At 38.9% G+C, this 13,296-nt stretch overlaps 1 protein-coding gene across 1 annotated transcript in view; it reads right to left on the bottom strand.

Annotated features, from left to right (window-relative positions):
• GABRB3 (gamma-aminobutyric acid type A receptor subunit beta3) overlaps positions 1-12,993 on the bottom strand; it is a 72,426-nt gene extending 59,433 nt beyond the window's left edge. Inside the window, exon 1 of the mRNA XM_050796169.1 lies at positions 12,773-12,993. Coding sequence (XP_050652126.1) covers positions 12,773-12,978 — 206 coding nt within the window. The 5' untranslated portion in view covers positions 12,979-12,993. The remainder of the gene's footprint in view (positions 1-12,772) is intronic.
• Positions 12,994-13,296: the final 303 nt, after the last annotated feature.

The following is a 13,296-nucleotide window of genomic DNA, read 5'->3' as shown; positions in this document are numbered from 1 at the left end:
ACAACAAGCCAAAAATTAATAATATGCAACATATGAAGGAATAAAACTCAACCATATAAGTAAAACAGTATCAAATTCAGAATACTCTAGGTTAGTAATGATGATGTGTAAGATAATGTTATCTCTAGTATGAGGGTTAAATAAGAAAACTATTAACAACAACTATAGCTACCATAAATTGTCAGGGAAAACACATCACAAAATGTGGTAACTTCCGACATTAAAATATAAAATGTGTGGGGTGGTAAAAGTATACAGTTGTTGTATGTAATCAAAATTAGCTATTATCAGCTTGAAATGAGATGCTATAAGATGTTCTACATAAGGCTCATGGTAAGCACAAAGCAAAAAGCTTTAGAAGAAACTCAGAATAAAAATAGAAAGGATTCTGCCAGACGCAGTGACTCACACCTGTAATCTCAGCACTTTGGGAGGCCGAGGCGGGCAGATCACCTGAAGTCAAGAGTTTGAAACCAGCCTGACCAACATGGCGAAAACCCGTCCCCACTAAAAATACAAAAATTAGCTGGGTGCCTGTAATCCTAGCTACTCGGGAGTCTGAGGTAGGAGAATTGCTTGAACCCGGGAGGTGGAGGTTACAGTGAGCTGAGATCGCACCATTATACTCCAGCCTGGGTAACAAAGCGAAACTCCGCCTCAAAGAAAAAAAAAATAGAAAGGATTCAAGGCATATTACTACAGAAAGCCACCACAAAGGAGGACAACAAAAGAGGAAGAAACAAAGTATCCACAAAATAACCAGAAAATAACTAACATGATGATGGTAGTAACATCTTACCTATCAACCACTCAAAGACTGCTGAATGTTCAAACTGCATTCAAATAAGGCAAACGCCCAGCTGTAACCAATCTCGCTGTTTCTGTACCTCACTTCTGATTCCCGTACCTCACTTTACCTTTTTGGTCTATAAATTTGTTCCGACCACGAGGCACCCCTGGAGTCTCTGTGAATCTACTGTGATTCTAGGGGCTGCCCGATTCACGAATTGTTCATTGCTCAATTAAACTCTCTTATATTTAATTCGGCTTAAGTTTTTCTTTTATCTATGTATATATACAGACTCCACCAAAGAACTGATATAACTAATTTAAAAGTAAAATCAGTGTGGCAAAAGGATTGTTAAAGGCCAGACATTCTACAGTAATCTGAGCAACATAACAAGACCCATCTCTACAAAAAGTCTTTTTAAGTTAGCCAGGTATGGTGGCACACACCTTTAGTGACAGCCACTATGGAGCCTGAGGTGGGCAGATCCTGTGTGCCCAGGAGTTTGAGGTCACAGTGAACTACGTTACTACGTTACAGCCTGGCTGACAAAGGGAGACCCTGTCTAAAAAAACACTCCCCAAACAAAAAAACAAAACAAAACAAACAAATAAAAAAACTAGGTAAGTCATGGGATATAAAAACAACTTACAAAAAGCATTAATAGTAGTGTTTCTATAAATTAACACTAAACTATCTGAAAAAAATAAGGGAACAATCCCATTTACAATAGTTTCAAATAAAGTAAAATAAAATACTTAGGAATAAATTTAACCAAGGAAATGAAAGACCTATACATTGCAAACTATAACATTCATGAAAAAAAATTTTTTAAAGATACAAATGAAATATATCTGTATTAGAAGGATTACTATTGTTAAAATGTCCACATTACTCAAAATGATCTACAGATTCATTGTAATCCCTATCAAAATTCTGACGTAGTTTTCCATAGAAATAGAAACAAAAATTATAAAATTCATATGGAACCAAAAAAAAAAAAAAAAAAAAAACCCAAAACCAAGTAATCATAGCAAAAGGAGCAAAGTTGGAGGTATCACACTACCTTATTTCAAATTATACTACAAAGCTATAGCAATTAAAACAGCATGGGACTGGCAAAAAAAAAAAAAAAAAAAAAAGAAAGACAAATCAGCCAATGAAATAGACTAGAGCCCAGAATAAACCCATTCATGTACTTTCAATTGATTTCTGACAACAGTGATAAGAATATGCAATGGGAAAAGGATAATCTCTTCCACAAATGATGTTAAGAAAACTAAATATCCACATTCAGAAGAATGAAATTGGACCCTTAACTCACACCATATACAGAAATCAGCTCAAAATTGATTGAAACTTAAATGTAACTAGGAACTGTTAAACTACTAAAAGAAAACATAGGGGGAAAACCACATGACATTAGGCTGGGTAATGATTTTTAAAATTTGATTTGATGCAACAAATGCAAAAATAGACAAATGAGACTACATCAAGCTAAAAAGCTTCTGCACCAAAAACAATTAATACTATACAGAGACAACCAACAGATTGGAAGACATATGTGCAAGCAATCCATCCATTAAGGGGTTAATATCCAAAATATTTAAGGAAGTCAAACAACTCAACAGCAAGAAAACAAAAAAATATCAATTTAAAAAATGAAGAAGGGACCTAAAGAAACATTTCTCAAAAGGAGAAATGCAAACAGCCAACAAGACATGAAAAGAAGCTCAACATCACTAATCATTAGGGAAACACAAATGGAAACTACAATGAGATAACATCTAACACCTGTCAGAATGACTAGTATCAAAAAGATGAAAGATAAGTGTTGGCAAGGATGTGGGAAAAAGGGAACCTTTGTACACTGTTGGTGGGAATGCAAATTAGTGCAGTCATTATGGAAAACATTATGGAAAACTCAAAAAACTTAAAATAGAATTACCATATGCTACAGCAATCCCACTTCTGGGTATTTACCCAAAAGATTTGAAATAAAATTTACTGAAGGGATGTCAGCACCCCCAAGTTCACTGAAGCAGTATTAACAGTAGCCAAATTATGGAATCAACCTAAGTGTGCATCAACAGAAAAATTGATTTTTTAAATGATACACACACACACACACACACACACACACACACAATGGAATACTATTCATTCTTAATAAAGAAAAAAATTTTGTCAGTTGTGACAACATTGATGGAATTGGAGAACATTATACTAAGTGAATTACGCCAGTCACAGAAAGAAACACCACATATTCTCAGTTATTTGTGGATTCTACAGTCGAACTCACATTAGCAGAGAACAGTGGTTACAGCGAACGGAGGATGGGGGGAATGGGGCAATGATTATCAAATGGTAATTTGTAAGCATGTCTTCGAAGGTAGATTCAGTCTGTGAACAAACTATATCTAGTTTATTTTTGGTTCAATACAATAATTCTTTTAAGAAACCATGAAACAAATCTACTCAATATAAAATGCATTTTAAAACTTCCGTAAATCAGTCAAAACTCATTCCTTTTATCATATAAAGCTAACTACTTGAGTCACTAGTACTGCTATTTCTGAGCCATTTTCCCTATTCATATCTACATTGTGTGGTTAGGCAGCTGCTATATGGTGTCACATAATAAAATAAAGGACTTCCCATATTATTTTTAAAAAATCTGTTAGGCAGGAAGAATATGTTCTTTTTAAGTTCCATTGAAGAGCATGGTGAATACAGTTAATAATAGAGTTTTATACATTTCAAAGTTGCTGAGAGAATACATTTGAAATGTGCTTACCATTAAAAAAAAAAAGTTTAGTTCAAATACTAGCTAGCTAGATAAATACGTTAGCTCACTTGATTTAATTATTCTGAAACTGACCCAATTGTCCCATAGAACTGTTGTTTACAGTTTCTTTTGAGTGACCATAGAAATTAACCCTTCCCGTCTTCAAACTTGAGAAACTTACATTTGTCTTACCTGAGTTATTTTCTCTGGAAACCAACCATCAGGCCCCGCAGACAGTATCAAGGAACTGACACCTACTGGCTTACCACATCTGGACAATGAGACGCCAGACCCTCACCCATCATGATTGCCTGATCTGCCTCCTGTTGACCAACTCCTCTTCCTTATCCCTCCCTAATTCCTGTTTTCCCATATATAGATTTTTTTTTCCCGGATAATACATTAGGTTGGTGCAAAAGTAATCGTGGTTTTTTCCGTTAAAGGTAATAGCCAAAACTGTATATAAACCCCTAATTTTTGTTGGTCGAAGAGATGGATTTGAGACTGACCTCCCGTGTCCTCAGCTGAAGCATCTGGAGAAAGCCTTCTTCCTTGGCAACACTCACCTCAGTGATTGGCTTTCTGTGTGGCTTGTAGCCAGACCTAGACCAAACCCCTGGTATTTCAGTAACAGATTTTGGTGCTGTGATCATAAATGTGTTGGTTGTTGCAGCAGTTGGATTGTGTTTTTGGTGACTGATTGTGTATGTATCGACATAGTAATGGGAAATCAGAATTTGATAAGCTGATACTCTTTTATAATACTGTTTGACCCCAGTAATTCTTTAGAATCTGGAGAAGTTTGGGCTCCCTATGGACCTCATTTTGCTGTTCAGTGGGAAAGTGGGATGGAGTTATGTGATGATCTTCTGTAGTGCTGTTTGGCCCCAGTGATCTCTGGAGCCTGGGGAAGTTTGGCCTTTAAAAATAAAACCGGAGGCCGGACGCGGTGGCCGACACCTGTAATTCCACCACTTTGGGAGGCTGAGGTGGACGGATCACGAGGTCAGGAGATCGAGACCATCCTGGCTAACACGGTGAAACCCCGTCTCTACTAAAAATACAAAAAATTAGCTGGGTGAGGTGGCGGGCACCTGTAGTCCCAGTTACTTGAGAGGCTGAGGCAGGAGAATGGCGTGAACCCAGGAGGTGGAGCTTGCAGTGAGCCGAGATCACGCCACTGCACTCCAGCCTGGGCGACAGAGCGAGACTCTGTCTCAAAAATAAATATATAAATAAAAAAATAAATAAATAAAAACTGGAAACTGCTTTACCTAAAACTGTGGTTCACAGCCTTCATTGGATTACCTATCAGGACAAATTTTAAGCATGTAAACCTGTTCGTAAACTGGTGGGTTTGTATTGCTATCTCATTGCTAGAGTTTCAAAGTAAAAGATGAAAATAGAAATGTCTTCAGAATTGTCGGCATACATTTTTGTCTGGGTTTTATATTTGTCTCTGCTAGATATTTTGAGGTGTCAGGATTTCGCACAGAAGGTTATAAAATTATAACTCAGCCAAAACAAAATGATCTTTGTTTATGTGACATTGTTTGAGAAATGGCTAATTTAGGGTTGTTGGTTTAATGAAAACAGCTGTATCTTCTGAGTTACTGGCCAAAATACCCATGTATTTAACCTTAAGGTCCTTACACAGGTGAACACCTGATATTCACATTTTAAAAAATGGTGGACAAGGAAGTAACTGCAAATGATAAGTAGCTTTGTATAATCTCAGTTCTCAGAATGAATCTAGATAAACTCTTTAAAAAATGAAAGGCTTGAGTAGATGTAAATTGAATAAATCCTGGTAGGTGAACTTTTTGTGTAATTTAAAACCTTAAAATTCTTTTGATGTTCATTGGATGTCTGGGTCATTTCTAGTCAAATGAAAATTGTGAGGAAACATTTCTATAAATTACAGAATGGTTCTCATATGGAAAATGCTAACATTTGATAGGCAGTTCAGGATTTCTTGCTTCGTAGGTTTTCACAAAATTATTATTAACAATAAGAATTACAGTGAAAAGTTTTGTATATAAAATATGCCAAAGTAGATGTGTACTTATTGAATAAAAGAATGTTTTGCTAATTCAGATTTGATCTAAAAGTTGATTCAAATTACGGTCTATGCTAAATTTTTGTCCTAAAGTAAAATGACTGGTTATTTAAAAAACGGAAAATTTATGAAAACACAGAAAGTCCAAGCATGTCTGTGTAAGGCATACATACTTTTTTTTGGTTTCTCTCTATGTCTATCTTCATGCACATGCAGAGGAACTAGCAAGCTGAAAAAATTTAGATAATAATTGTTTTAAAACTAGATAGAAAATTGGAGAAGCTGGTTTAATTAACATTGGTCATAGTTAAAGCTCTTAGTGGTGATGAAAGTAAAATAAGAAGTATTGTAATGAACTACATTGGCAGTTTGACAATTCCTTTTTAATAGAGTTAAGCCTAAAGCCAGATTTAGCATGAATATACATTTCACATAAATGTTTTCATTGCTTTATTTCATACTGTACTTGCTTCTCTGCATAGATAGTATTAGCACTAACATGCTTACTGGTCACATGCCTGAAGTGAATTTCTAAATTGCACAAAATGCATAGTGGTGTTGGTGGACTTACAGATATTAATGTATATATCAGGAACAAAAAATAATGGAAGTAAAAGAATAAGGAATAGTTACATTAAACTAAAAGTGCAGCTCATCCTTCATGGTGGGCCACAAGAAGCACCCATTACAATGAAAAATGTGCTGATATTAACACTGTTAGCACTGGTTATCATTGTTCTGGAAGGTGAAAATACAAAAAAACAGAAATAAGAATAAAAACAATTGAAAATGAAGATAAAAAATCATCCTTATAAGCAATATGACTGTAAGACTAAAATAGTCAGGATTAACTAAACTGTTGAAAATAATGAAACATTAGACTGGCTAGCTATATTATTTGATAGATGCATACTTAAAGATAGTTATGTACAAATTGACCAAGAGCCAAGCCAGCTAGAAAAATAATGGAGCAATAATTCTACTTCTAACAGCATCACACTTTCAAAAAGTGGAGTAAGTTTAGCAAGAAATGTGAAGTTAAAAATGGAAAGTTTAGAAGTCAATGGAGTAAATGACAAAACTTTACTGAAAGCCATAAACAAAGACATGAATGCAAACGTGCCATGCTCATGCAGGAAACATTGAATATAGTGTAGCTTTTGCTCTTGCCGAAGTAGTGCTAAATGAGCATAATTCCGACAAACAACACAAGATATATGTTTAGGAATTTAATAAAATAAATGATTCTAAAGTTAATGTGGAAGAATAAACTGGTAAGTATTGGGACAAAGAGCTAAGCATTTAAGAACAAAAAATCGGACAGCGTATGGTGACTCATGCCTGTAATCCCAGCATTTTCGGAGGCCAAGGCCTCCTGGAGGATTGCTTGAAGCTAGAAGTTTGAGACCAGCCTGGGCAACATAATAAAACCCCATCTTTACAAAAAAAAAAATAGCTGGCTGTGGTGGCCTGCGCCTTTGGTCACAGCTATGCAGGAGGCTGAGGCAGGAGGATCATCAGAGCCTGGGAGTTGCAGTATCAATGCACCATGATTGTGCCACTCTACTCCAGCCTGAGCAACAGAGCAAGACCCTGTGTCAAAAGAAACAAACAGGCCGGGCACGGTGGCTCACGCCTGTAATCCCAGCACTTTGGGAGGCCAAGGCGGGTGGATCACGAGGTCAGGAGTTCGAGAGCAGCCTGGTCAACGTAGTGAAACCCCATTTCTACTAAAAATACAAAAATTAGTCAGACATGGTAGTGCACACCTGTAATCCCAGCTACTTGGGAGGCTGAGGCAGGAGAATTGCTTGAACCTGGGAGGTGGAGGTTGTGGTGAGCCGAGATCGTGCCACTGCACTCCAGCCTGGGTGACAGAGCGAGACTCCGTCTCAAAAAGAAAGAAAGAACAAAGAAGAGGAAAGAAAGAAAGGAAGGAAGGAAGGAAAGAAGGGAGGGAGGGAGGGAGGGAGGGAGGGGATAGCTACATCACATCCTACACCAAGATAAATTCCAAGGGATTGAACACCTAAATGGAAAATATGAAAATATAAGTACTATGGAAAGGCTAAATGGAATTCAAAGTTAACGCTCAGGCCTTACTTTTTTTTTTTTTTTTTTTTTCCCCATGAAGCACTACTCTAGAATTTGGGGATGGAATAATGAACAAGACAGAAACCATTCTTTTCTCCTAGAGTTTATATTCTCATGGTGGCTTCCCCGTCATCATGGATGGGAACACTGAGTCAATAAATAAGAAATGCAATAAACTGACAGGATAATGTCAGCTCTGGGTAAGTGCTATGATAACAACCCAAAACGTAATGTAATAGAAAGTGAATGAATGACCAGCGAAGGGCTCTCCCTATGAGTGTGACAGCTGAGCAATCCTTAGTTACCTAATTACATTATCATGATGCGGAACACACAACCATCTAGACACAGAGGAGTCCGTGTCCCGCAAGGGCATGTGCAAAGGCCCGAGGATGGGGGCGTGCCTGATGTTTCTAAGAGCAGAAGGGAAGTGTGCATACTGGAAGCATGACGAGGGAGGAGGAGAGGAGCAGAAAGGGAGAGGTCAGGACTGCAGGAGCCAAGTCCTCCAGCAGTGACAGGGTGCCAAGGCGAAGCTCATTTTGGAAATGGTCAGGACGCCGAGCTGCTCTCCATTTTGACAGGGGAGGCAAAGAGTGAGCAACAGATAGCTCAGGTGGGCTCTCTGTAACTCAAAGATGAAGTTTTCCAATTAAAGTGTGAAGTAATCTCATCAAATCCAAGTGAGGGGGGAGTCTGCGGAGAAGGTGAGAGAGTCCTTATAAGGAGGAGAGGAATAAAACATGCTGGGGGTGGGGAGCAGAGAAGTGTATGAGCCAGAACTTAAAGCAAGTCAGGCGATCTTCACCGGCCTTGAGAGATGAAGAAAATGGATAGATTACTTACAGTGGCCTCAGTAATAATAAATTCCAAAGCAGGTATCACAGTCCTAAAGCTAATATATACTTTATTGCTGGTGGGAGTGTAAACTGGCATAATCCCATCTGGTAAGAAATTTATCAGTATGCTTTTTAGTTGGATAATTTGGGAGATGGTGACAAAACAAGGGTTTGGGAGTTAGGGACGGCTGCATAAAAATCATGCGAGCCCTAATAACTCTGTGCGTTGATATCTTTTCTGAGGAGAAAAGTATTTTAACAGAACCACTGTATAAAATAGTTACAGAATAAGATGCTAGTCAAACGAATTTGATGAGTTCATTTGAATCATCTGATATAAGTTCTGGCTTCATCTTAATATTGCTTTCAATCTTTAAGTATAGAAATGGCAATTTTGCCAACTTAAAGCAATTTTTAGCCACAAGTGAGAACTTTATCATGTATGGTCCAACAGATTTTGCAATACACTTCTCAGGCAAAATATGGATTATGTTGTTTTGATGACTCAGCCTCAGATTCCCAGGTGCTTTTTGGAGCAAACTGAATACTATTTTGTGAACCCCCCTTGCCAACTCATAGCATCAGAGAAATGATAGGAAGATACAACATGTATGGCACGAAGAAAAGACCACATTACAAAGTATGCTTAATGATGCAAGGTGAAAAGGTCAATGACATCTGAGGTCCAAGAGACTGAAAAAGAAAGTTAGGAAAAGGGATGATAATTCTGCCTTCTTACAGACAGAAGAAAACTTCAGTGCAGCATCAAAGAAAACAGAAAAGCTGTGACTGGGACAGGACAAAGGCCCATTAGTTTCTTAGTCAGCCAAGATCTTCCTAGTTCCTTAAAAGGTTTGACTGTCCAAAGGAAACTGTCAAGGATTTACGTTTTATTTTAGGATGGCATGCCCTATCCAGAGCGTTCTCTCCCATCACATGCTGACTTCAGCTGGTGCAGAGATCTCAGTTCACCGTCGTATTCAGCTGAGCTCAAGCTGCTAAGAAGAGCAAGCTAGTGTTAGCCCATGTTTCAAGTTCAAGGGGCTACAAGAGTCATGGGGAAAATGGCTCATGATTTAAAACAACCTTTTATCACTACAAGAATGTGATCACTCTCAAGCATCTGCATGAGTGGTCAGTGACTACTTTTGCAGAGTCATCAGAGTTAAGGATTAATGATTTCCCAGAATAAGGCTGAGTTGACGTGCAAACCTACGTCATGGACAGCTCATCTACAGCCAAAGGTCTTCATCTAGCCTAGATAAAGCAAAAGCCCACTGATGCTGTTCCCATAACGGCTGGGCATGAGTAACGAAAGAAGCCTAGAGGAGCTAAGTGGTGACTGACCTACCAGTGTAGGCCACTGCTGGACAGACAAGGCGAGAGCCAATCCCAGTGTCCAGGGGTGAGAGAAATTCAAGCTGAAGGTCTCAGTGATACAGCCAGTCCAACCAGTATTTCACGCACATAATGAGTAGGAAAGCAATCTCTGTGGGCAGGACCTTCCCCAGCCGTACGTTACAAGCAGGAGAGCAGGAACAACCCCAGCTCTCTGCAAACCTTCCACCATGGGGAATTTAACTTCAGTGTTCTCAGCTGTGCCAGACCTCCTCCAGGCCAAGGCCATAGTACCCATTTACCGAAAGGATGCAAGGCATTGTTGGGTTACACACACTGGCCCACTCCTGGCCCGCCATGTCACCATCCAACCAGTGCAACAGTAAAAAGACCGGGAGGGAAGGTGGGCCTTGGGGCCAAAGAGAGGATGGAGGGTGGCTGATCCAAGTGAGCACTCACACCTTGATTTTTATCAAAGGTCACATGTAAAATATATAAATGGTACTGAAGTTTACATAGGATAGCAAAGAATACGTGTATATGAGTTTAATGATCAGTGTTGAGACTTTTTAATTTGCTCTTTTGTCCAGAAGTTCAAATCAATCTCTAGAGCTACGTGTTTTTTAAATATCAAGGCAGAAATTTCTAGAATAGCCAATTTCTAATGAGCAGATGACATAAGTTTAGCTGCTAAACACATGAAGAATGTTGCAGTCAGTCTATACTTTGGAGATTTTCTTTATGATAGCTTATCCAGGTCTATGTAACTCCGAAGAACTGTTTCAAAAATATGATGCTGTAAATAAAGAGCTGAGGAGTATACCTATACCACGCTTGAAAAAAACCCAGCTACTTACTTAAAAATCCATTTCTTGATTTAAGAGACGTTTGAGAGGCATAATGGATATAAATTTGACTAAGGCTTTTTTAGGTTATTGTACAAAGTTTACTACTAAAGGTCCCCATGGCTTATTATTACATTATTATTTAACGTTTACATATAAACTTACAGACCAAGCAATTTTTTTTTCTTGGTTTATCTTATTCTTACCTAAAATCCAACATTTTCCAAGAGTTGGGGAATTTATGACAGAGTTTTTATGTGTATTACATAATTCTATTTTAACAGAGTTAAAGCTCTTTGCTTTTAACAAAGACATACACAGACTGACATACTCTACTTCTGGTAAAAAAAAAAAAAATAAAGAATGCAAAAATAAAGTGGAGAAAACCCAAATAGCACGTTTTGTTTAAAAAGTCAAAAATTCCTACATTAATTTTTATTGATATTTGCTTCTTTTTGCTCTTCCCCATCACACACACACGTGCACACACATACAATACACACATTACCACACAAAACACACACTACACACACATGCACAATGCACGCCAACACAACACATATCACACACACAACAAACCCAACACACACCACACACACACACACACACAAGTACACACCACACACGTCACATACCACACACATACAAAACTCAACCCACACCCACACACACAGACTCACACGCATTTACACACACAGAGCTTCTTTCACTTCAGTTTTTTTGGGGATGGGGGCAGGTAAATGGCTCCTCGTTCTACATTTCCGAGACGTCTGATGAGTCGGTTTGTGCAGCTGATGCACTTACCAGAACCCGAACCTTCAGAGCCTTACAACCATAGGTCTCATTTTCAGGCAAAAACAGAAAACGCTGAAAACCTCCCAAAGAAACTCCAGGCTAGACTCTCTTTCAAGGAAGACCATGGCTTGGGTGACATGTGCCGCTTACCATTAAAAACATCTGATTTTGCCAAAACCCCAAATTCTACTCTCTAAACTGTGGTTCTGAGAAAATCACTCACACGTTTCTATTTGAGGCAATGTTAAATCATTCACTCTACCCGTCTTGAGGCATGACAGTCACAGGGATGTGGATTTAAATACATACGGTTATGATTTCGCTTATAGCTGTTAGGGTCTTAGCTCGAAGGCTCTGGGTTCACACACTTTCAGATACATCTTTTCTCCAAGCTACCCACATGTGTCCCACTCAACACCGAGAGCCACGGCTAGAGGGTCTCAAGGGCACTTTTAGGCCAAGAGTTCCAGAAGCAGACACACATACACACAAAACACTGTTCTACAACAAAGCAAACCCAAAATCAGGCAAAATCTATGCAGGGGACAGAAGGTTTTTAAGGGCACCATTTAGCAAGGTGATATTCAAAATAGTTGACCACCAGCTGGGATGGAGCCCCATGGAAAGGCTTGGCGGTTTCCAAGCAACCAGGGAAGCCCAGGGCCTCCTCACTGGGAGTCAGGAAGGCAGCCTGGTTGCCTGATTTGAGTGATTATGAGCACTGGAGAGAGATGTTTCTCATCAGGAAACCTCTCGCTTAGTCATTCCCATAAATATTCGTGGCACTACCTCAGTAAAGCTCCGTGGAGAGTAAACCCTACAATCTGCGCAACAGACGTTTTTTTTCAACTGTGCAGACAGCTTTGAAAAAAAACTTCGCTGAAGCCACTGCAGTGTCAGGGCGATATTAATTACAGGGCTCTGTGGCTATGATACGGAAAATCCATCCTGAGGGAATCTGTGTTCTTAGACGTGGCAATCCAATTATATACAATTGATCCAAAGGTGGCTGTTTTTCAACTGCTTGATGACTATTTATAGTAACAGTAATGCCCCAAATTTTATGGTTATGAGATTTTTTTGTTTTCTGCAAAGCTTAAAGTGCTTCATAGACGCTTCCTAATTAATCTGAGGTCATTGCCTCACTTACGATAATCATCTCAAGTGAGCTATTCCACACCCATGCACCATGCAACAGCAAAATTGGCCCTGAAGAGGCACACAGACCTGAGCCCATACAGCACTGTCCCATCAGGGTGAAGGCGGATCATGCGGTTTTTCACTGTCACTCCATGCACAAATGACTTTTTGTCATTTAAGAAATATGTGTCGGGCACCCATAGCTGGTCAGCCACTCGATTGTCAAGCGTGAGGTTGAGAGGGATCCCAGAATAGGCGAGCCTTTTATCTCTCCAATATTGTTGAAAATACATGGTTAAGGTATAATCCTGGGGGGAAAAGAAAAGAAAGAAAGTTAGTTTGTACTCATCCACAGGCGTATTTCCTCCATGATCAGCCAAATTCAGGTTGCAATCTAGGCTCTACAGCCAATAACCAGGAGAAATGGATGTCATTTTTATGCAGGATAGGAAGCAATGGCTGCTTTCTTGTGAATGCAAATACCAGCTTTAATAGGGACACGAATCTGTGTGTGTCACGTATAGACGTCCTCTGTTTTACTTAGGTAAGAAGCAGACTAGACAAACTGGCATTTAACTGATAACAGCATAGAAATAAAGGGGAAAAAGTCA

This window comes from Macaca thibetana, chromosome 7, assembly GCF_024542745.1.
Source record: "Macaca thibetana thibetana isolate TM-01 chromosome 7, ASM2454274v1, whole genome shotgun sequence".
NCBI lineage: Eukaryota > Metazoa > Chordata > Mammalia > Primates > Cercopithecidae > Macaca > Macaca thibetana.
Note: the sequence above shows the minus strand (reverse complement) of the source record. Positions and strands in the feature narration are given on the sequence as shown.